A 25,201-nucleotide genomic window follows, 5' to 3' on the forward strand; every position below is an offset into this window, starting at 1 on the left:
CTCCGCGCAGCGCCGGGACCGCGCAGCGCCGGGACCGCGCAGCTCACCAGGCGCTGCCTCTCTCTCCTCCCCTGCAGAAAAGCACCGTCCCGCCGCTGCCGCGGCGCGGGGAAGAGGCAGAGTCGGCCAAATTCCTCCTCCTCACCCTCCTCTCCCTCGCCTGCATCGGCGGCGTCCTGGCGGCGGCCGCGGCCGCCTACTGCCTGCGGCACCGCGCGCACCGCGGCCTCGCCGCGAAGCTCTCGGCCCTGGGCGCCGACGCCGGCTCCGACGCCACCGCCGCCTACCAGGTAAGGAGCGACGCCGCCTCCGCGCCCGCGCACCGCCCCGCAGGTAAGAGCCCCCCGCTGGCGGCCCGCCGTCTTGGCTGCGCGGGGAGCTGCCGTGAATTTGCGCCTGATTAGAAGCATAAAAAAAAAAAGGAAAAAGAAAAAACTCGCCATTGAAATTCACTGAAAAATAACATTAATATCCATGATCCGTCACCCCTGCCACTATTAATAACCAAAAATCTTTAACATTTATGAGGAACGGATTGCACGGTTATCTGAAGATGTCTCTCTGTTTGAGTAATCGACTTCTTCAAGGTCTGATATGAAAAGAGCCTTTGACCCGCGCTGTTGCCACCTTCTGCCATTATTCAGATAAAATGAAATGTAATGCTGATAAATGGGGAGGCAGAGCAGGACTCTGCCGGCAGAACAATGGTGGCAGATGTGTTCCCAGGAGCGCGGCAGCGCGGCGCCCGGATTTTCCAAAATGCCCCAGAAACCCCCGGCTTTCTGTTTCGGTTTCGAAAGTGTTGGGTTGAGGAGCTGCAACTTCCTGAAGTTTGTTTTCCGTAATGGTAGTTGTTTCTCGGTACAGGATCGGTGCGGTAGTGCATGCGTGTGCCACGGTCAGGTACCGCACGGCCCCTCCAGCCGGCCGGCCCACAGCGTTGGGAGTGCGGCTGGGAAGAGGGATTCAGGAGCCTGTAAACGTTGTTGGTGTGGTGTCCTGTCCTGCCATGGCACCGGTACGGACCTGCCATGGCGCCCATGTGGTCCTGCCATGGCACCTGTATGGACCTGCTATGGCACCCGTACGGTCCCGTTAGTGGCATTTCCTCAGCAAGTTTTATTTTAGCTTGTGCTACTCAGGATCAGGCGCTAGGGTCTTTCTGGAGCTGAGATGGATTAAAATTGGCTCAGAGGACTCTTACAGGAACAAACACGCATTTCCTCACAAAGTCTGGTTCTTTTTGTACCTTTTAAAAACTAAATACGTAATATACTTGGTCCCTCTCTCCAGTGTTGCTCCAGAGAGTTTTTCACTGAAGAATGATAAATGCGAATGTTTCTGTGACAGTTAGTATCTTCAGAGAATGCTTTTACTTTTCATAAATAGTTACTGTAAAAAAAATCTTTAAATTTACTTTAAAACTTTACTTTAATGACTGCTAAGGCAATAAAGAGAGCAGGAGTGCTTCCTATGGAAGAATACAGTGTCTCCAGGAAAAGGGTGAACTGAACAGCAATTTCTTAGATTAATTTTGTTGGGTGACTATAAATATGTTTGCTTGTTTTTATTAGGGAACTTGCTGCTGACTTATTTTAACAACAGAAGAGATAGGTAATCTTTTCCTTTTTAAAAATATGAGTACAAGAATTCTTAATTTTAAAAAAAGAAATCATCCACATTCCAAAATTGCACTTGAAACTGAATTTGTGATAATTAACAGGACAATCTTCCTAGTGACAACTCTAATTAATAGTATCTGTAATTAAAATCGTGCCCTTCCAGCAGGAAAATTGTTTGAATTTCTTGGAGTGACCTTTTTTGCCATTTCCCTTGGGAGCATAGTGGTTAAGTTGATATTGATTTTATAATGAGCTCTGGTTTGTTTAATAAGAATCTGTAATCCAGAGACTAAATGAAATGTGTGCTTCATTTCTTCTCCCAGATTTATATATATTTTGAAACTTCCCTAGCAAGGCCTAAGAGTGGCATTTTCTGTTTTTAAAGAAGATCAGTGTTTGCAGGATGCTGTTTGGTTTTACAGTAGTGAGGCTATGGTAATATTCGTTGTTTCTGAGCTTTGGGCCCAGTTTTACCCACCTGACTTCTTGAGCGCATCTGTTGGTTTTTCAGGAAAACTGTTGTCAGGAGTAGGAGGAAATATGTTTTTCCTTAAGTACAAAGGTTTCTAAGGGCTTGGCTCTCCTCCCGTGGAAGTAAATGGGAATTTTGCCGTTTGTTTCAGTGGCAGCAGTAGGAAGCCTCAGGATAGTCAGACGAAATACTCAGACAGTTTTGATGCTGCTGAGTAGCGTTTTATCCAAATGAATCACTAGGCCAGATTCTGTGTATAATAAACTATTTGCATGGATTTTGAGAGAAATAGGATTGAGCCCTTTTCTCATAGGCAAAATCACCTTGCACCGTGTTGCGTTAAATCTAGGGGATATCTGGTGTGTTTAAGCATGCGTGGTTTGGGTAACATCAGTTAGGTTTCAGAAAAAGCATCAGTTACCTTTTTTCCTGATGTTGCCTGATACTCATCAAGGAATAATGTAACCCGTGGTAATACTGGGAAAGAAAAAAGCAGACAGCTTTGGAAACTCTGCAAACCTTTTTCTCTTCGGTACGAGTTCAGTCTCTTTCCCAAGTATCTGCTCAGGTACTGGTGTTGCAGGGCTTTTTAAAAAAATACACAGTATTTCAGCAGCTGCTGCCGCTAAGCTTTTAAAAGTGATACTCCAGGAGCAAGCTGTTGTTTGCAGCTTAAATGACGATTCCCATTGAATTTTGTAAATGTGAAGGGGGGGGAAGCGGTCGGTGCGAAAGGGCCTGGTGATCCGGCGTGACTCAGAGAGAAGACCGAGCTATCGCTGTGATTCACATACTCCCCCAATGTCGGCGCCTCTGTGTTTTCACGTAAACAAGACTGATCCACCTTCTCAAGTCTAGACAGAAACCTTTCCTGCTCTAATCACCGTTCAGCCCCCAAAGGTCGCTCAGGTTTTTCCCCCGTTCCTTCCTCTTCCCGTGAACTTTGAAGAGTTTTTTGCCGCGTTTGGGCTTTTACTTGTGTGGAGAAATACCAGGTTGCAAAGGGAGAAGCAGACAACTGATACGGTGGGCGAAATAGCGGGTGGGCTGCCAAGGAGGCCGCCGCGATGCTTCTGCGCCGGCGCCGGCGTTTCTCGGCTGAGCGCGGGCGAACGGGACCGGCCGCAGGCAGGACGGCCGCTGCTGTGTGGAAGTTGCAGCGGGCGAAGGAGGTTTCCGGGGCGCCTTTGCTAGGCTGCCGCATCGGGGCCCGATACGAGCCGCGGCGGCCCGGCTCCGAGCCTGCTGCCCGCGACGGGACGTGGCGGCGGCAGCCGGCCCTGAAGCGGTACGGTGAGGTCTGGGGGCCTCGCTGCGTTTAGAGAGCAAGCAACGCGCGGGCACAGCCGGGGGCCGATGCCCGGTTGAAACTCACTTGTCTTTTAATCACTAAAAAAAAAAAAAAAAAAAAAAAAAAAAAAAAAAAAAAAAAAAAACAGAAATTGCAGGCTGCTTTAATTAGGCTGTGCTTAAGGAGCTTTTCAGAACTGATGAAAGTTGCATGTGCGTAAAACACAGTTTACACTTGGGCACGGACTATTTTTGTGTACCTTTTAAACACTTGTGCTGTCCTTTCAAATCACACGTGTGATGATTAGATAAGTCGGTGTCAGCATGCACGGATGAGTGTAAAGAGGCTCTTCCTGCCTTCCGCGCGCGCACATGCGCACACGTCGGCTCACGCGTTTAATTGTGGCTCCTGTTGCTTTGATCCTCTTTGAAGAGCGAGTTTAGTATTCTGCGAGCCCGCTCGCGAGCCGCCGCGGTTAGGGCAGAAGCGTTCGAGGAATTTTCGGCAGACACTCTTTGATTGATTTCACAACACTGAGCAGATTTTCTTCATGCACTTTGATGCCTTTTGAACACAACCCAGAGAAAAACGGGCATTCAGGCGCTGGGGGCAGGCTGCAAACAGGGCCACTAAGTGCACATCTTGCTTGTCACTGCTCCCATTAGTGAGCAATTTATTAATGTAATGAGTGTGTGTTAGTGACTGCTACTATTTAGGGATGCTCTGTTGGATTCAGGGTGATGTATTTGTGAGTCCAGCTGAACCCTGGCTTTTGACCCCTGGGTGGGGAATGCTGCGTTTTGTGAGGAGATGTTAAATCACCAGCATATTTTATATTTTGAGTCACAAAACTTTGCCATGAACAAAATCTTCTGCATCGCTGCTAACGATCTGCAGAACCATCGGCCATAATGGAATTTAAGTGCAACGGTTAAAATACACTGAAAGCTTGCCTTTTAATATTTTAAACGAGTAATGTTCTTTTTAATTTTCCTTGAGCCCAGCCAAAAGAACTTCCCTCAGACAGTGAGGAGACAAAGACCAAGTCCTTTGCAGTGAAGCCCTTCTCAAGCTGCCTGACGTTGTGCAAGGTTACGTGAGCAGTGCCCCGTCAGGGCAGCGGGGTTACATCAGCAGCTGTTGTAAAAACTTGTTCAAATAACTTGATCCAGCAGGCATATAAGTGTAAACTGTGTACTGAGTTACGTATTATTATATGTATTCGAATACATACAAATTATATATTTCTTTGTCAGGCTTAGTCTTCTTAATTACGTGATCCCTTTGTATTCAAAGCCAATGAAAAATCCTCAGTGGGTTCTAAAGATCTGATCCTGCTGTTATTTTTCACTGAAGAGAGATTTTTAAGAAAATAGTATTTACAAAACTGCAATAAAGATTTTACTTCAAATATTTTAAAAGGCTTCAGCTGAAAGAATCCACTGGAAACATGTTCCCTGCTTAACCATCTATCCCTTTTGAATATTTAAATATAGGTAATTTGTTCTATCTAATATGACTTCATGTTTTAGACTTTATGACTTTCATAAGCAAACATGTTACATTATTAAATTTTAACATTGTAAAAATATTGTATACCAACTTCTTAGTTCACAAGATTCCATTTTTAAGTGAAGTGGGGAAAAAAAATAGAATTTTGCTGTTATTCACCAGGTTCTTGGTAGCATTCAAGCTGACAGTAGGATGCAACCACAGTAAGCTGACAAGCTGGGGAAATTAGTAGCCTGAAGTATTACCTCACACCTCCATAAACTTGTTTCATTTTCACAGCCCCTCATTACACTTAAGCAAAAAAGGATATCACGAGGAATGAGATGTATTCAACATATAAACAGTTAGTAAACATTTTCAGTAAGGAATACGTTGTGTGAGGATTTGGGGTGGATGAAAATTTAGCCTTGAGGCCGGATTCTGTGAAAAGCTTGTTTCTGTTTCCTTCTGGGAGAACAAAGGGCATTACACATTTTTAATCTTTGCTTTTTCTGTGTCTTCATTAAATAAAGAAAAAAAATAATAATCTCTCATGACTGAGTAAAGCTACAGGACACACTGTAATTGTTTGTAATAAAAAGTACACCAGGAGGTATATGCATTAGAAAAGTTGTTCAAGGCCATTTAAGTCTACTTACTGTGCATTATGTAAACAGTTTTCTATATTTTTAATTAGAATTTTGCTTTAACAGAAATTCCTAGGAACCCACAAATACATTGTATGCAGTATCATTATATAAAGTATTGTCTACAAAATGTGTATTCAACATAGAATAATATGTATGTATGTATGAGAATAATAGAGGAGGAAAATGAATTAGGAAGTGTTTAAAGCCACTAAGAAGGGAGTTTGCCTTATGTTCAAACATTTCATTGAATTCAGATAGTAGATGGCAAAGCAGAATGAGGCAAAACAAGAGGTGTGCAAAATGTGGATTTAACTTTTAATGTGCTTTGATCTGATTAGGGTTCAGAAGGATCCACAGTTCCTGTGGTACAGTCAACTATACAATTCCTTACCCTTGCTTCCTATGATAGCCATAAAACAGAGTTAAATGATACCATTCAAAATGTCATTTAAAGATACTGTATGAATTTATACATCTGCCAAAATCTGTCAAGCATACCTGTTTTACCCCTAGCATTTAAAATCATCTGCAAAATGTTGTTTAATGAGAAATGCCCATCTTAAGTGCTAAAGCTCGATTACACAGATTTAGAGGGCACTTCAGCAAATACGTATTTGAGCTTGTCTTCCCGGCCTGTGAAGAGCCGTCCTCTCCTCCCGCCGCCTCCGCTGCTCTGCCAAATGCTCCCGCGTGGACGGCTCTGGCAGCGTCGCAAAGCCTGCGCAGCAGCGTTGGCAGGGGGAAAGGCGTTCGTCCTGCTTGCGCCCAGGAGCTGTCCTCCAAGAGCTTTCCTTTTTCTTTTTCTTTTTTTTAATACCTTTTGTAAATTCCTAAATATTAAGAGAGATACCTTGCCCTGACCACAGTAAAGTTTCCTAGGCTCTACTGGCAGTGTTGGCAGCGCAGCAACGCTTTTTATTGAAATAACCTTTTCATGGGCAGATGGAGAGAGAGGCTCTTTGCAGGCATGGAAGGAAAATGAATGTATACATGCAACTGCTGCCACTGCTCAGATGAGAAGCTGCCGTGTAGGCTTCAGGTTGAATGAAACATGGATTTAAGTTTGAATAAAATTATACATCTTTTTCAAGTAGTTGGCTGCTTATCTGCATTGAACTAGTGCAAAGTGGTAGTGCAAAAAGGCGATGCTGACCCCTTCGACTCCCTGCGTGACATGACTTTATTTTTCCCTAGCTAAAGGATGTAACGTTTGGGCTTGGTGTTTTGTGGAACAAGGACACAAGTGGACGAAAAGGACAAAACAGGACAAAAGCATCTTGCAGTGTAATTTCTCATGTGTTTCAGACATGTGAAACTGCTATGAAAAAAATAGTAGGAGAGCAAATGTAGTGACTCATTTTTAATTATTGGGAAATCCAGAGTCCTTACCCAAACATGCCTTTCTTAGAAAATGTGCTGGAGGTTCTCTGGGCTTAAAGACTGCATCTGGCCTTATAAATTAAACAGTTGAAGTGTTAGACTGTCCCTGGCACTGTTTTGGCACTGTTTTGGCCCAAGCCACCCAACTGCTTCCCAAAGAGTTTCTAAGTGCAGTCTAGCACTTAGTGCAGGCCAAGAAAGATGCATTTATTTATTTGCCAGGCATTTTTTCTTAGTAGATGGTTTGACCACAGGCACCCTATTTTAGCAGTAAGAATTACGGGTGCTTTCCCTACCGTGCTTGACTGCCACAGTCCAGGCTGCTGCCTTCAGAGCCGCTTCCACGCTGCACCTCTCCAGCCCGAGCTCTTTGCCAGTTAAGTGGGGGCTCTCTCTGGATAAATACAATGAATCGTCTCCCTCCGGTAAATTGATTATGTGCCAGTGCCCGTACATTATGAAGAAGCCAAAGATAACCCCCGCCTTGCCTAATGGCCTGGAGAGTATTTGATCTGCAGTCCCAGGCTGTACATCGTCTCAAGCATCCTGATTTCTTTCTGGAATAACTATAGTGACTTCAGTGGTGGGGTTTTTTTGTGTAATATCAAGGATAATCAGGCCTGTCTTTCCTACACACTTCTGTCCTTTTTGTATTTCAGGATTTTATTTTTTCTTTGGAGCAGCTATTTTATCGTGTTTCAGATCTGACACGCTCTTCTATTGTATATTCTGTGAACATTCAGCAGCTACTACTGTGATGTGACTTTCTGAGCCCTTCATATAATTCCTTCAGAATACCATACTAGAAGAAAAAATACTTTTTTTTTTTAGTTTTTTTCTAGTTTTTGACTGAGAAGGCTTTATTTACTTGTACTGAGGTCATGTTCCCTGGAAGAGATTAGAAGTTAATCTGGTGTACATAAAGGACTGTTGCAGTTGATACTTGCTGGTTCTTGCAGGACCATGTTGCCTGGGAGCAGGACTAGGTTGGAATTTGTTTCCTGAAGTCCCTAATGTACAAAAAAAGCATTCTTACTATTACCTTTTTCTAGGGGTGTCTGTTCATTCAGTCTCACGCTGGGGGCCAGTGAGAGAGTACATGAGCAGGGAGCCCAGCAGTGCTTCCTTTTCCCTTCCTTTCAGGTACCATGCCTAGGGTAGGACCTCAAGTGCTGGCCTTCAATCAGCACAGAGCCCTGTATAGGCAAGGAAAACGAGGCGTTTGGTAGTGTGCTGGCCACAGTCCTGCTGAAAGGCATGTGAATTCTCAGCTCCAAGGATCTTTTGTCCTCTCTGTGTGTTTGCATCTAGCCTTAGTGAAGAGTCTGAAGCTGCTGCAGCCATCTGATGCTTTTTCCCAGGAAACACACGTGGCCATGGTTCTTTGTGGGATGCATGAGCATAAGTACATCTTGAACCCTCTATTTGTGGCCACATTGTGGCCTTGGAGAAAAGCAGATGCTGCAAAGGCAAATATTTTGGGGGCACTATGATGTTTTCACTGTTTTCTTTGTGATAGAAACTGTAACAGATGAAGTTTGGGAAGAGGGGACTGGAGCACTCATAGGGTCCTGCTGGCCAACATGCCTCTCAGATCTTCCCAAAGATGCAGGAGAGGCTGTGGAAGAGCTTCAGCAGCATGTGTGGCACAGAAGTGCACTGGCACCATGAATGGCCAGGGTGGAGAGCTCTAGGCCCTTTTGTACCGCGCAGGAGGCCTCCCTTAGTCCTTTGAACAAGCACAAAGGTACAGCTGCAGGGTAGAGGACCTCCTGTCCCAGGTACTTTCCTTTACGTTTATTTAAGTGCACAACAGAGATCTACATGCTTTCTAGCCATTGAAAGAACTCTAAAAAACGTTGGTAGGTTTAAAGTATACCAGCAAGATACAGTGAAGGACAGAGAAAACTCATTGATTTCTTTGTAGTGTGATTTTTTGCTGCACTATTAGAGGTCCTTAACAGTGACACCAGTGTATTTCACTGTAATGTAGATCAGCTCGGGCGTTCATGCAGTTGCTCGTGCTCCATTGGTTACAGGTCGCAGCTTTCAGCAGGTAGATCCAGTTTTCATTACTTATCAAACAAGCCAAGGCTGAAGAAGGAGACTGTAAGAGAATACTCTTAGGAGTGAAATCTTTCAAAGAACCAAAATTGATTTGGGAGGAGCGGAGAGAACAGCTTTTGAATTGGAAGAAGTCAACTATAGTGTACATGGTTTAACCAAAGGGGCAAATTATATTTTCTTTGAGCTTTGCTGACCAGTTTCTGCAGTTTTTGCTGAAGACAAATGAGTGGTGTTTTACTGAAGTTTGTCTAGGATGACTGAATTCTGAACCAGCAGAGATTTTGATAGGGAAAGAGTTTGTTAAATTTTTAATATTTCAGATTGAAAAATCCTATTCCTGCTCTGTGCAGTTTTCTCTTTTCTGTGTTCCTGTCTAGCTAACATAGTTGCAGACTTCATGATGATTTCCACTTTTTCCTTCTCCATAATACTGATTTTGCTTTACTGAGCTATGTTCTGGCAGCTTCTAAATCTCTTAAGTGACTTACCTTATTCTACAAATTATGGACAGCTTATCATTATCATAATAAAACTTCCTTTCAGTGTTGTGTTTACATGTTTACCTTGGCTGGTAAAAATCACTCCTTTTCCCTTCATCAAATGTTATTTAATTTGGAGATTTATGTATTTCATGCAGGCTGGAAGAAGGACTCTTCATTGGTCACGCTTTCTGATAACAGCAGAGGTCTATGATTTGAAGTGGGCTGTGTTATAGCTGAACTACCAACCCTACCTATTTGCTAACATTGCTCGTCTGAACATCCCGCTAAGCTTCAAAAATGTATTAGGCAGAATAGTCACATGTCATAGAAATACTGATCTTTTCCACTAACCACGAATAGAAGGACTTGGGAAAGATGAAAAGGAAAAAATGAGTATGCTGTTTCTTCATGTAGCCTGACAGGATGGGGAGAATAAACTTGCATTTTACCTTTTTCAGACTTCACTATTAGAGTTCCTCCTTGCTTCCTGTGAAAGGAGAATGCCTCGTTTGGAGTGAAAAGGTGTGATTTGCTGAAAGAGGTTTCACTGCAGTTCATCACACTGAAAGAGGACAGTGGCTACCTTAGCTATCCACATATGAGAGAAGGAAAATGTGATGGAACTGGATACAGTTTTGGGAACAAGAACAATTTACATATGTAAATTCATGCTATATAGTGAGGTTATGCCATACAGAGTCTCCCACTATATTCTGGGGAATATATACAGTAAAGGGGAATGTAAGCATGTAAATTCTTGTTTCTGAAGGTCTGAGCCAAGCCAGTGGCTCCCCAGGCATTGCTGACTGATAATCTTGATGGTTTGTTTGAGGGCCTCAGAAGTTAATTAAATACCAATCGATGATTCAGGCTTCCTTGCGCGCAGTGCTGGTCATGCTGTCTCCAAAGGAATACCACAGAAAGGAGGGAGGGCAGAAGGGGGTGGCATGATCAAGGATGTGGAAAACTCATATGAAGAGATTGAAAAAAATGAGATTATATCTCCTAAAAAGGTAAAAAAAAAAAGGGGGGGGGGAAATGGGGATGTAGAGTTGTAAAAAGTATATAAAATAATAAGCATTATACTAAAGAAGTAAAACTTGTACTGTTGCTTTTACCTAGCATCGTAGCAAAGACATTCAGTGATACTAACTTCATAAAATTAAAGACTAGTAAAGGAAAAGCTATCATGTAACTGCAGCATGAAACACTGTTTCTGCAGAATGTAACTGAGACACAAGGACTTAGCAAGAATCAAAGAAGTACTGGGGAAAAAATAATCCAGGCAATAAAATAGCTAATGATGAAGAAGTTTCAAAAGATGCATATTCATTCCTCAGGACTTAAAGTAGTCCAAATTAAAGACGAAACCCGGTTAGGAGTGTGCCTGCTTGTACGTACTCTCTTGTGCTGTTGCTTTAGTGCTTCTTGCAGACGACCGTGGAGCGCCCGGGGCGGCGGTGTGAGGCGGGGTGTCAGCCCCTGCGCGGGCGCGCGAGTTGGCAGCTGAAAATCCAGGAGCTTCGGTAGCGGCAGTGCAAGTTCTCGTCTTCGCAGGCAGAGCAGGAGGTCCCCGCGGGCGGCTCCTGGGGGTGTTTGTGGTGCACGCGCCCGGGGGTCCGGCGAGGGCTGCAGCCCCCCCGGCCAGCAGTGCCAGAGCGCCGTGTCGATCCGGCGGGGCAGAGCAGGGGAAACGTGGGTCCTTGTTGCCTTTTTTTTTTCCAAAATGTAATGTTTTCCTGCATCTCGCGATGCTGCGACTGAGTGCAAAGTCCCTCTCGCTGCTTTTCCCAGTGCCTCCTGCAATGCATAAAGTGAATGCGTAGAAATACTGACCAATATTACTAAATCTTCTCTTGAAGGCTTTTGTGGTCAGTAAGAGAAAAATACCTATTCTTCTGCATATGGTGGAACTCATACTGTTTTTCAGAGTCTAGTGGAGTTTAATTATGTTAGGAAATTTTTGGCATATGATAGCATGCTTGAACATACAGGCAGCTTTCTACTTTAGATACTTTTTATTTTTTTTACACTGTTACTTTGCTTTCAAAATTTGCATTTGTTCTTGGTATCAGAGTTAGAAGAGTTATTGCATTTTTGTTTTCAGTGGGGAAGGGAGGAGAAAAATGACTTTGGTTTTCAAATCAAGAGAGTAGGCTGTAGGCATTTGCAACTGTCATGACAGGTAACGTTATAAGAAACAATCTTGTCATCCATCCATGGCCATCCTCAATATATATATTTCCTTATCCCAGCATTACGTGTCTTATGTGTATAGCCTCCTTCTATGAAAAAAATTATTTGAGTTTTTCAGAAGGTTTTAGGACTTCTTTTTCAAATTTTCTACCTGGTTCTAGAGCCTCAGTTACCATGAATGCAGTTACGCAGACTTCAGAAGAAGCAATAATAATCCTTGGAGTGGAATAAAATAACATTTTAGACATAAAGTTGTGCTATATATTTGTTTTTTTCAGAGCTAGAAGTGCATGCTGAGTCCCGCCGGGGAACTTGGAATTCTTATTTCTTGCAGAAATGATCTCCCATTTTCAGTCCTGCAGGGCAATAAAATAGTGGACTCTACAGCCTTTATGTATATCTTTCCTGAGAAACTACAGCTGGCTTGGGACTGCATTTTTTGCCTGCTTTGGGCCCCAGGCAACTATAAACGCTGAGAGTGGAAAAGGAAACATTTGTGGCAGTTATCTTTTAGAGCACCGGCATCTGCTGGAAGCTGGTCGAGCTTTGGGTGTATTAGACAAAGTCAAAATACATGATAAATTTGCACATGGTTCTGCACGGCCTTTCAGGTTAATTCTATCATTACTACTGTTTATTTGTAACCCATACTGTGCTGCATGGCTCTCACTGTGCTAGCAATGAATTTACTGTGCAAATTCATATTAAGACACAGCTGTGCCCTCATAAGCATGTATTTAAGTTAGTTAAGATGGAAAAAAATATGGAGAAGGGGAGGTTTGTTTTGCAGATGAAGATTACAGTTGTAGAGAGTTAGGGCTGGTTTTGCAGAGTGCTGCAGATTTGGGACCGTAGCACTTTATGCCTGAATACTTGCAACTAGACACAACGTACAAAGTTTCTTAGCAGGGCTGAGGCTGAACTCTGATTTTCCTATGTTCTAGTTACTCCTTAAGATATCTTTCCTCTCCAGGCTTCATACTCACCATATATTTGTAATATGCTACGTGCAACCATACCTGTAATATGGGAATTGCAATTTAGAAATCACCTTTGGATCAAACCACCAAAAAATATTTAAATTGTTTGTGGCCAGTAGATAAGTCTCATAACCTGCCGTCTCCAGAATTACAGTTGTCTGATCTGCAAGACTAGTGATGCTCAGGCACTCCCAGGGACACCCACATAAAATCCTGAGAGCTTTTATACGAGGAGATCTCAGGATGCTTTCTACAGGTTTATGGGCTGCAAGTGTTTCCTGATAGAAGGAGGTAGTCCCTGGTTTCTTTGAAGGGTTCCGGATCTTGAAAGAAAATTTGAAAGAAACCACCACAGTTTGGCTGTGATATTATTATGCATGGAAAGTATCAGTTTAAATCTTTTAAAGAAGCATTAGTGTATTTTCTATCTGTACAGCCCTTTATGCTGGAGTCTTACTAAATCAGTCATTTATTTCATAGAACTGCTCTAGAAACTCTTTTAGAAATCAAAGATACAAACTGTCTTCTCTCAGTCCTGCTTAGATAGCCTTCATTTTTGTATTGGAAAAAGAAAACAGTACAATAACCCACCCATGATCTTCGAATTCCACTCATCCTCTGGAAGCCGTATTGTCTCCGAAGAAGCCTGTGCTTTGCTGGTGTGGATAGTGGAGAGAACAGCACCTTTATTTCAGGGAAATGCCGTATCTTTAGGCCTATGTTGTCACATCTTCTGTGGCTGCATCTGAGCCATGAGAAAGGTCTCTCCATCCTTCACATACCTGAGCTATTTAGAGGCCTCTCCTCTTTGATGAGAGGTCAGTGAAAGAATTAAAGTATTTCCTTCAACTGCATTGCATACCCAATGGCTTTGATTCAGAGAAAATCAGAAATATTCCTATGTATGGGACTTGTATTGATGTATACAAGACCGTTATGGAATAGGGTCCCTTTCTTTCTTTCTTTTTTTTTTTTTNTTTTTTTTTTTTTTTTTTTTTTTTTTTTTTTTTTGAGGGGGGGCGAAAGATCAGACTGTGCAAATGTTTGAAATGAAAGAGAGGGAATGAAACAGATAAATACAAACAGAAGAAATCATTTTCCATTTAAAGATAACCATTTTGCTTTGCTTTTCCCCTCCTGCCTAACCTCTACTTTCTTTGTGTACAGGAAGAAAAGGGAATCATAATTGCATGAGTCACCACCAGGAAACACTGGGAATGCCAAAATAATTGAAAATTTTCATTTCATAGACCATGATCAAAATCAGGGTTTGTTAGGAAGATGGTTCTCAAACCTGTGTTTGCCTGCAATGCTGTCAAAGAGAAACAGTCACAGCCCTGCTATTTAAGTCATTTGAAAACAAAACAAAGCAAAACCCCTATGCTGAGCACTCGTCAGCTGCATACATAGTGGTGCAATAGGAGGGTCCAGTCAATAAACTGAACTGTCGGGACCAAATCTATACTGACAAGTAAATAAATACATTACATTTTGATTTTTTTTTTGACGCTCTGGCAGAGATTGTTCTCTTGAAATATGGCGTATAAGCATTTTCCAATATCTTTTACCTTTTTCCAGCAATGATGGAAAATAGGTTTATAAATATTCCAAACATGCAAACAGTTCTTTTTCTCTTGGACAAAAGGTATCTTAAAATGATACTGTTTCAATAACTCAAAAATAAATAGTGATAAAACTGTAATTATCACAAAAGCTACAAACACAATAAATAAGTTAAATTTCTGACACCTGCAAGCATATTAAGTATGCAAAAGCATACCAAAGGCTGCTAAATGACTTTCACTTCACCCTGTAGTAACACTAAGCAAATTTAGTTAGGGAATAATGATGTTTGTAGTCCTGGATTCATTTGTGGGGAAAAAAAAAAGAACTTACCTTATTTTTTCATCTTTTTAAATCTCACAGCATTGTGATTTTTGTTACACATAAAAAAAAAGATTAAATCCATGTTGTAAGAGCAGACTTCAACTCATCCAGTGAATTGCAACTCCTTCATTTAAACAGAGGATAATACTCAACTAGATGTATTACAACCAAGAAAAAAAGCATTTAAAGACCTTTTCTTCCATACCTAGTATTTAAAAGGTTATATCTGTTTTTTTTTCCACAACTAGTATTTAAAAGGTTATATCTGCTCTTAGTTTTCTTGGAATATTTTGTTATGTATAGCAGCCTATAATCTTTTAGAATTAATATTCAGCATTTCTAATTTAGAATTTATATAAAACTTAGTATTTTTTTTACATGTGAAACAAAATTATGTTTTTGTGACCATGCCAGCTTAAGTAGATTTGTTTTCCGGTAGAATATTAGCCAGGTCAGATTGAAAGGGTTTGGTATACACTCATTTACCAGTTTTAATAAACAGTATTTTTCTTTGTCTAATGTTTCTGCTCTTTCTTAATAAATATACCATGTAAGTGTTTATTTTCTCTTACATTTTTTTCAATTCTGCCGTGTAATTGTGCCACACATGTTTCTGGACTAGGCCAGTTTCACATTTCAGTGATTTCAGATTTCAGTTCACATTTGTTAAACAGAAGATTTTTTTTTTAAGTGGAAATATCAGGCCTGTTTCCTGGACTTTATTTTTAGGATTATGTAAATTTGGTGCTCAGATTTAAAAAAAAAATACTCCTGAATATATAGGATTGAAATTATATTTGTTTTGAATAAACTGGAAAGTTGGAAGTTCCCTCAGATCCTAGATTCCTATTGAGTGGACTTGAGGTAGATGGGACTGGGGAAGAACAACAGTGTTTTATATTCAAAGCTACTTATCTTTACTTTAGATTAAGCAATTTTATCTATAATAAGCCTGATAGCAGGTAGATGAGGAGGATTCATGTGCCACATTCTGCAGCTGGGCTAGGACTACCTGGACACTTCTGCATAGTATGGTCACGTTGGATAGGTATTAATGGGTAATAAATAGCAGTATCTGCACTTTGGGGAGGGATGGCAGTGGGCAAGAGCTCACCTTCAAGGGAAACGAAGGAACGTGAGAGGTGGGTAAAGCAAATACCCCTCAGGCTCAGGAATTCGTTTCATGAGCTTGTTTGTGGTGCCCTTGCTGGCAGAGCCCAAGGCTCTACTATTGGGGAAACTGAACAAAACAAGGAATGAGATTTGATATTTACCGTTGGAGCCTTGCTTCCAGTTTGTTTTGGTGTCATGCTTTCTTATAACCTTACTCTTTATCATGGTATATATATGTATAGGTTTCTCTCTAAAAACAAACGTTTAAGGAAGCCACATGGTCCTAATGGATTTTCTGGGTACCTACTGTATTAGCTGGTCTTATGGGAAGATAAAAATTTCTTCAAATTTGAGTCTACTGGGTTGCGCTTATGTAGCACTGATGCTTCCTCGTTTCCGAGGTGAATGCAGAGGTCCAAAGGGGTATGCGCACTGCACCCAGAGCACGTCCGTTCCGTTTTCTAATTAAGGAGAGACTCCCCTAAGGCAGGTTTTCCTGGTCACGTGGTGAGAACCTTCATTAGAGCTTCTGAAGGTGCTGTACGCGGAGTTTCCCACTCATCTCTTGAAGTTCAGAGACCCCATCTGAAAAAACCACACCGGAAGCCTGATGCTCTGTTCCTGGGCTGGGAGAGGGCCTGTGGTCCACTAGGCACAACAAGTCCTAAAGCCCTTCTTGAAATTTGGATGAACTGCGTGTACTACGTGTAAGGTGGTTCAGTTGCAAGTGGGCAATGTTATTTACAAATCCCTTTGCTGTACCGAAAGCTGTTGCTTTGTGCTTCTCCATATCGTTCTCAGGAGAACCAAGTATTAGAACTGCTTTTAAACCTCCCTGGAAGAGGTCCAGGGTTTTTCTGAGAATATTGTTTATGGTTTGTTTAAGGTTATCAATTATGTCTCAAATAAAAAGCTCTCTACAGAAGATCATTGTGCTGTACTTTGAACTCATTTAACTGGACATTATTTACAGAATATTTATCTTGGTTATGACAGTTTTTGTCACACAGCGATATTACTTTTCCATTATATACTACATGTGACTACCGCATAAGTTTGATAATAAATGTTGGGAAATAAAAAACAGAGTAAGTGCCTCAGTATGATAGCAATTCCCATGTGATGGGAAATAATGTCATAAACTTCAAATTACCTTTTAAATAAATGTTTATGTGCAACCCATCCATTAGATCATAGCCTGAAGGGTCAGGATGATCATTTCTTCATATTTCACTGTATGCATTATGATTTCTTTTTTAGGCGTAAATGATGTTTTTAAATGAAGAATGGCACTCAAACTGTACACAAAGGCTAGACGTTACTGCGTCGCAGCGTGGTAGAAACAGCCTTGGCCGCCCTGCTAAATATAGAAGTGCAGTCATAAATTGAATTCATTCTTAGGAAATATTTTTAATGGGGTGTGTGCTGAGAAGGTGCAGAAATCCGGCTGCTGGCGGCATTGCTTGGCAGGCGGTGGGTTCCCACGTGCGGGTCAGGAGCGATTCTGGAGGGCGGGGAAGAGCAGCCCGCGCGCGCGGAGACGCGGAGGCGATGGGGATCCCCTTCGCGGGGCTCTTACTCGTGCCGTTGACGCGAGGCTGCCGGCGCAGGCGCCCAGGGTGGTGTTTCCCTGGGAGCGACGGGTCAGGAGCCTCCCCCGGCGCCGTCTGGAGCTGGCTGCGGCAGCTGGTGGTGGCAGCGTCACCCAGGGGTGGAGAGGACCAGGTCACCTTCTCCGGGGTGAACCCCAAGGCAAGTCCCACTGCTGGAGGCACCCCAAGTCATGTCCCACCTTGACGCTCGGACATTTGCGTGCTCTGGCCGACCCCTTCAGTCCGTGTGTCCTGGCGGGAGCCCTTCGCCTCCCCCGAACTCCTCACACGCCGACTTTTTCAGGAACGGTGGCGACCACAGGGTCGCCCTGCAGGGGCGCCTTATGGGACGTATTTTAGGGATTATTGGAGCAGCACGAGCGCAAACGTGAGCCAGGAGTGGCTGTAATGAGCCGCCGGCACCCAAAGGCGAAACGACTTCTGCTGGCCCTCGGGGAAGGCCGTTGCGGGGGCCTGCAGCAGCAGTCGCTGGGGCCAGTGGTGGCTTTGATGTCATTTGACCTTCCTGGTTACCTTCAACATTTTCTCTTACTGCACCGAGTGACGGCTTTGCTTTAAGAAACGTGGCGATTGCAGCAGTTCTGGAATAACTGTTTGGGTTCTACAGACGTCAGGGGGGAAATACGTTAATATTTGGGATCACACTACTTTTTTTTTAGCTTATTTGTGTGTGCTGTGTTTCTCAACCTGACCTTCCTTCTTGAGGCAGTGACCATGTTAAGTTCAGTTTTAAAATAAAATCTGTTAAGAGCACATCAAATCATTCGTTCTCCAAGCAACTTTTGCAGTCGGAGGTTGATCGAATCCAGACCCGGTCGGCTTCCCGGTGATTTCGTGTCTCGTTATTATTTGCATGAAAATGCTGTATCGATGCTGTGGCGTGGGCTCGCTCCTGATCGCTTTTAGTTAGTGGAGGTCTCTGGTGCTTTCCGCGGCGCCGGCCGGTGAAGCGGGCGGCTCCTGCCGGCGGGGACGGGTTGACTTGGAGACCGAGATGGGCTTTGGGAGCAAACGCTCCTGTTCATGGCGAGCTGTGTTTCAGGAAGTTTACACTAACATTTTTCTGCAAAGAAATATTGGTCGTTTAACTGACCTATCTAATATATGTGGCTCAAAGTATTTTAGATTTTTTTTCGTAATACATAGCCTGTTAAGAACGGTATGAGGTAACTAAGGTAACGAATAACAAAGCGTGCTAGTGGAAGTGTGGAAAAAAATGCTCCTTGTAAATACGGAAAATTTTCATGTACAGTACGGAACTGATTAACAAATACACAGAGTGGGTAGATTGGGGTAGCAGATTCATTTGGGACAGTCTGCAGCTATTCCAACAAGAGATGATGTATACAAAGAGTAATTTGCCCTTCCCAAACTTGTTGACTTTTATTTTTGTAGGAGCCCACAAAATATATCTTCTTTACGTATGGTATGAGTTTTGTTTCAGCGTGTCTTAATTTACTCAGGAATATTTGTATCCTCATATATTTCACTCCATAAAATAGTAAAATTCTACATAATTCTCTTGGATGCCAAGTACACCTGAAGCTTTGGTAGCAAGCGGGCAAATGGAAGATGCTTGCCAGGGTCTGTAGCCAGCGCTTCTTGGTGGCAAGGGGTGGCTCAGCACAGTGGCTCCAGCGTTCTCCTTTGCCCTGACAATTAGGATCCCTCTACACGTTAAAAAAAAACTATTCTTGAAGTTAGGTTTCTGACTCCTCTCTGAAAATAAGATTTTATTGTACATGATAGCCAGATTTTTTTTCAAATCATCCTATGGATGGCACTTGGATTGCTGATGTATTATCAGTGAATAAGAAAACAGGCCACAGCTCTTCCACTGTATGAATTCTTCAAGCTGTATTATTTTGCCTGAGGCAAGAGACTGTGCTCTTAGTACTCGTCCGTGTAAAATGAGTAATCTGAGACAACTGTGTAACCACACCGCGGACACAGTGTGTCCAAACACTGCAGACTAACCAGCCTTGCTGTGCAACACAGGCATGCAGATATGTTTCATGGAAAAAAGACATACATTAAAAAATGATAATTTTATTATATAGGCTGAGATTTTACTGCACATAAGCGATTCTAAAAGCATTATAACAATGCCCTTGTAACCTGCTGGTCTGTTTACCCCTTAGACTCAGGTATATTTTAACCTAGAGGGTTGTTATTCCTAGAAGAATCTTCTGTTACATAAACAGAATTCTTTATTTTTATGTGACTTCCATGCATGAGTGTGACTGAAAATACGTATTCACGGTGCAATCTATTTTGGAGTTGTAACATGGCTTGCATTAGTGTGTGCGATGACTTGAATTTCCCTTCCTTGCCAAAGCCGCTTGAACAATACAAGTGACAGATTGGGGGTTTTATTCTTTGTTAATGTCATTCTTCATCCTCCCTGCCCCACATCAGGGAGGAAGTGTTGTGGTTTTGCTATTTTAATGAAGAGAAATGATGCATCTATCAACTAGAATTTATGTTGGAGAGCACATCAGTTCCGTCGCCTTGAGCTTGCTGAGTTTGCATGTTGAGGGCCAAGCAGCGCTCTCGATTACTCCCGCGCAACCCCATTAACTTCAGCGGGTTGCACAGTTCAGAAAAGGGTTCGTAGAAAACAGAGTGATACTAGGGGAGAAAAAAACAATGCTTTAGAAATGAAGCTCCAAAATGTTATTTTATTTCACTTAAGAAGAGATGTGCATATAGTCATACTTAAACTTTCAAAATCACTGAGCATTTTAGTAAATGTACAGAGCAGAGCAGACAGCCTCCCAAAGATCACAGCTGTGACGGGGAAAGCACTTCCAGCCCTGGAAATATATTGCAAATCGTATGTCTTTAGTAGACTCTATTCTGTAATTACTATTAACCCTGGGGTGTTTCTTTCTCTTTTCAGGAGCTATGCCGTCAGCGTATGGCAGTAAAAACATCTGATCGCCCAGAGCCCCTGCATGCTTCTCGAATAAATAGTGTTTCTTCACAATTTAGTGATGGGCCGATTCCCAGCCCCTCGGCTCGGAGCAGCACGTCATCCTGGTGTGAAGAACCGGTCCAGTCCAACATGGACATCTCCACCGGTCACATGATCCTGGTAAGGCATTTTTAATCCATGGCATGTGAAATGTCGTCTGAATTCATAGTACCTGTTCAGCTTTTAAAAGCAGTTAACTTTTAAAGGGGAGACGTCTTTTCACATGTAAAAATATTCCTGAGCTTTGTTAGTAATCTCAGCTTTATATAATTAAAATTAAAGGGAATTTTATCTCCATTTCCTTTTCATTATGCTCTGTGTTTTTCTCTCTGGGGAACTGTCTTGGGCATAGGAATTGTTTGTGTGCTTGCTTTTAAAAAAATAAGCCATGTAATACCTAACAATTTCTTTTTCATTGCAGTTGGAAAGGGAGGGATCTGAACCTTGAACCTAGCCTGAGTTTTGTTTTTAGTTGTTTTTTTTCCAAGTTGAATCTCTTTTTATGTACGAAATGATACAAATGCATCCTGTTAATGGAGCCTGTGTCAGAAAACTTGAGTTACTTCCAAACATGACTTGAGATCAGTATCGGTGTAGAAGTTGGATGTGTGAATATCTGTGTATATTTATGATGTTTTTAGCTGTGCAAAAAGAAGCAAGTCCAATGGTTGGGACTGGTTGCAGCTTGTTTCTGCCTCCCCCCCCCTCACTGTTAGGGTCCTGCTGGGGCAGCTGTGGTGTAATCCCCCATTTTTGTGCCTTATTTTCCGCTTTCTTTAATGGAGGTGATGATATTTGTTTCCTCTGTAGAGTGCATTGAAATTGGCTAAGGAAAAGTAGGCGATGGGAAGATGATGAGTTACCTGTTGCTTTTTTCCTTCCTATATTTGACTTGTATTTATTAGGATGGCTGATCTTTACTACTTCTTTACTTTACTACTACTTTAGTAAATACTCATTCCAGTTGGTAGTGTTGCCGTGCTTTTGGAAAGCTCTCTGGTTTTTTTACCTCTGAGAAGACTCGCTAGTGGGATTTCTGATAAGGAGGTTTCTCTCCACCATGTCATCCTTCTGGATCATAATTTTTCTCTTTCCTTCTCTTTTTTTCTGGATTTATATTTGGAGGTACTATCTTCTCAGATATTTTTCAAGTTCTTATAAGTCACCTATCATAATGGAGACTGACATGAAGGCAGGCGAAATCTAAAGAGCTAATTTGACCTCAGTCAGGTTCCTGACCTCCTAGAGCCTTGGTCAGGTCGGCTGTAAAACTGAGCAAAAGCAGGACGGCTTTAGAAACCAGATGCTTCATCCCAGTGTATCTTCCTGAGTAAATATTTCTTCCCGTTTCCTTCCTTCACAAAAAAGAGTTAGTTAAATACTATTTTAAAAGATGATACACACACGCACCTTTGAAGACATGCTGCCATGACAGAAAATAATATTTATTACAGTTTTTACTGTCCCACTTTTGCCTAAGCAGAACTAAAACTTCCTGACCTGATTTCCTCCCACATTTAACTAAAATACTTGAGAAACAAATGTAAGAAGGATTCTAGATGCCCAACCTCAAAATAACTACAAATTCATATGATAAGGCTCTAAGACAATATCTTTGTATGAAAAGAAGAACAAAATTTCCTACATCAATGGAAATACGTATTTAAGATTTTTGAACAATTTCAACTATTTTAAATTAAGCAAAACTGTTTTCAATTATTAAGAAAAATCTGAGAAACTCATAAAACCAAATTTAAAGGAGAGAAAGTTTCATATGGGAAACACTTCACTAATTCTGGATCTGGGGATTTCTTCAAAATTCTAAGAAAGTCATATGAAAAAGTCACGTATTTGCAAGCTAGGCTTTAAAAAACAATCAGATTGCTCAGGAGCACTGTTAGGTTTTCAGTGTTTGTAACTCAGTCAATCCTGTTTAACCTGGAATGAACTCATACATATGTTAGCTATCTAACAGCATATGTTATATCTTAGATGGTGAGGGTTCAAAGAAGGGTGAAAGAGCTGCTGTAATGGCTGGAGAGTACAATCTACAGAGGGAGAGTAAAAATAGTTGATTTGTTTAGTCTAACCTGAACAAACAGAAATCAGTGGTTCATGGAAGTCTGTGTACGTTCTTTGAAATATGGGATGGAGAAAAAATGTTCTTAATGAACATGAATGATACAATTAGGAAGAAAACACAGGTTAGAATCAGAAGAATGCATTTAGCTTAAGTATCAGGCCAAGCCTAACAGGAGGGTCACCAGGCAGTGGGGTGGTTTACTTAAGGGAAGTCATTAAACCGTATATTAAAGATCTCCTTATGGCAAAACTAGGTTAAGTTTACATGGGAAGATCACCATCGTGCTGTTATAGCTCTGAAGCAGGTGACTGGACTTAATCAGAATTGCTTGTATTTTATGTCACCGTGGGTCACACTGACAGGCAGCCTGAATCCGAAGAGCTGACCTAATTTATGTTTCGCTCAAAAATAAATGCACAGACCCATAATACCTTATTTGCCTGAAGTTTTCTCTCCCTTGAGACGCTGTGGTTTGTTTGACTTCAGCAATAGAAAAGACTCGCAAGAAGTAAGCGTATCTTCCACTTAGCCTGCAGCGACAAACGGAGAGGAGCAGGCTTCACAGCTTTGGTGCCACTTCGATCAGGTGGACTACACAAAGTTCTGCAGTTCCTCCATTCTCCTGCTACTGCAATCCTCTTACCTTGTGAATTCTTTTATATATATTTTCTGTGAAAGGTGTCTCAGTGCCTAAAAAAGTGACAAGAAATGTTAGCCAGGGGCCTTAGTAAGAGTGGCAAATACCATCTGCTTTGTGGGATAAATGCCCTTACTGCTCTGCAACGTGTTTTTCCGTTCCACAGCGTGCAACAAGGTAGAAGTTAGCTGAGCTGGGGCTCCTCAGTCCTTGCTGTTCCTAGATGCCGGGAACTCCCCAGAGAAAATAAACAATGGATGGCTGTAAAAGGTGGCAGTGGGAAATAGTTTATTTTGACTTACAAACAGAGTAAATCTTTAATGAAAATAACTTAGAAGGAATATATTTGTAACTGCTAAATGACTCTGTTTAGTCCCAGTTCTTTCTCAGGGGTAGTGTTGGCGAGAACCATTTCTGTAAAACTATTTAATTTGCTGGAAAATGCCAGCTGGTGGAACTTGAGCAATGGTGTCCAAATCACCTCAGCTTTGGGTTTATTGGAGTTCAGGGGTAGCCACAGGTACTGTTAGCTTGGGAGTGCTGCTGTTTCTGGGTAGTCCCGTCATTTACTTTATTGGAGATTTAGAGAAAACTGGAATTACCCAAAACCATGTGGCTCTGAGGCAATCTTAGACTTGGATGTGGTCATGTAGAAAGCACTGAAAGCAATTCTTTTTCAAAAATCAGCCTTTCAAAGAGAAAACTCCTGCATATTGCCACTTTGCTATTCAGCAAAGCTGTCCCTGCACTGCAGACGGTAGCATGAGGTAGTTTATAAGCAATAAAAAGGGGGGCGGACTCAGGTGACGCAGAAGGACAACAATAGCAAAATACAGGGTTTTTTCATTTTTCATGTTGTTTTTCCTCACATTTAGAGCAGGAGGATGGCCCATATGGTACTTTATGATTCTGCCTTTCTAACCAAGCACTTTGGGAAGTGTAATTAGAGGAGCATGTTTTAGGCAGTCATATTTACGTCGCTGAATGGCTGATTGCAGTATGAACAACAACAGCAAAGAACTGCCCTAATTTCAGTTAGCATTAATTTTTCAATAAAATGGTTGTTGTTTCAGAAGACTACAGCAAGGGAAAGAGCAGGAATTCAGGGATAGATTTCCATCCACTTTATTTACATGAGTACACCTATATTTTAAGTGCCAGAAGAAGTCCTGATAGAGTGCCTCATTTCCCATTATAGTTCACCAAGAGAATTGGGGAGTTTTGAAGGTGTCTAGGAGAGAGTTAGTGTACTTGACTGTGGCTCCTAATTTACATCTATCTGTGTTTTAGGCACTTTATTAAGTGGCACTTCTGAAGTATGTCCATAATTCCCTTTCTAGTCAGTGAAGAAATGAAGCTATGAAGGTCTCCTGATAATTAGGCAGACATAGGATTTTCTCTTAGGAGGCTTCCTTGTGCCTGCACCATCCCATTGACAATGGGAGCAACTTAGATGAAGAAAGCTATTTTTTTGGTGCTCACACTCAAGTCAGCTTGTGAGTTAGATTGCTAACAACTGCTTGATATATTGCCATACTTGTTGGATTAAGATAATTGTAATCTTTTATGAATTTTCAAATGAAGAACTGTACTGCAAGAAAGGAGTGTATGCTTTTGACAATAACATTTGAGGTCATTATCTGAATACCATACATGAGATGGGATTTGCAGAAGTATAATTGATTTTCTGTGTTAAGGGTTTTTTTACTTGCAGAGACAGATATGCAAAATTTTAAGCATTATATAAAAGTTAGAATTTCAGAAAGAGCATGAATTTCAGGAAGATCTTTTTCTGTAGTTAAGCTGGGAGTCTGAGTAGTCCTCTCCTTGAAAGTATGAAACTAGTGTATATATTGGAAATAATAATAATAGTCTGTGATAATCTGTGCATACAATACCTTTCAGTGGGAAGTTTTGTAACTGTGCTGTGCAAACCAGTGGGAGCAAATGAACTAGAGACTGAAATCTCAGACTTCACAATGTATAAAGTGTAAGCCTGCTTGATCCACTTGTCCTTGGCAACATGCCTGCAAAACCAAAAGGACTTTCTGCATAGGGAGATTTTTGTTAAAATTTTCATGTGTTTGATCATTTGGGTTTTTTCTGTTCTTTCTTTTCTTTCCTTCTACCACTACAATTTTCTTCTTAGTCCTGTATGAATTCAGAGACTATAAATACTCTGTTTAAAAAAGCTTGCAACTGAAAAAAAAATCCTCCTTCACATGTGAAGGGAGAAAAGTCAGTGGCAAAGTTTAGTTAA

At 41.7% G+C, this 25,201-nt stretch overlaps 1 protein-coding gene across 1 annotated transcript in view; it reads left to right on the plus strand.

Moving 5' to 3' along the window:
* The window catches only part of PTPRN2 (protein tyrosine phosphatase receptor type N2), a 592,277-nt gene that overhangs the window by 490,908 nt on the left and 76,168 nt on the right, over positions 1-25,201 (plus strand). Inside the window, exons 13-14 of the mRNA XM_085317725.1 lie at positions 78-290; positions 20,147-20,341. Coding sequence (XP_085173851.1) covers positions 78-290; positions 20,147-20,341 — 408 coding nt within the window. The remainder of the gene's footprint in view (positions 1-77; positions 291-20,146; positions 20,342-25,201) is intronic.

This window comes from Rhea americana, unplaced genomic scaffold (assembly GCF_003343005.1).
Source record: "Rhea americana isolate MKP2758 unplaced genomic scaffold, rheAme1 scaffold_50, whole genome shotgun sequence".
NCBI classification, from domain to species: Eukaryota; Metazoa; Chordata; class Aves; order Rheiformes; family Rheidae; genus Rhea; species Rhea americana.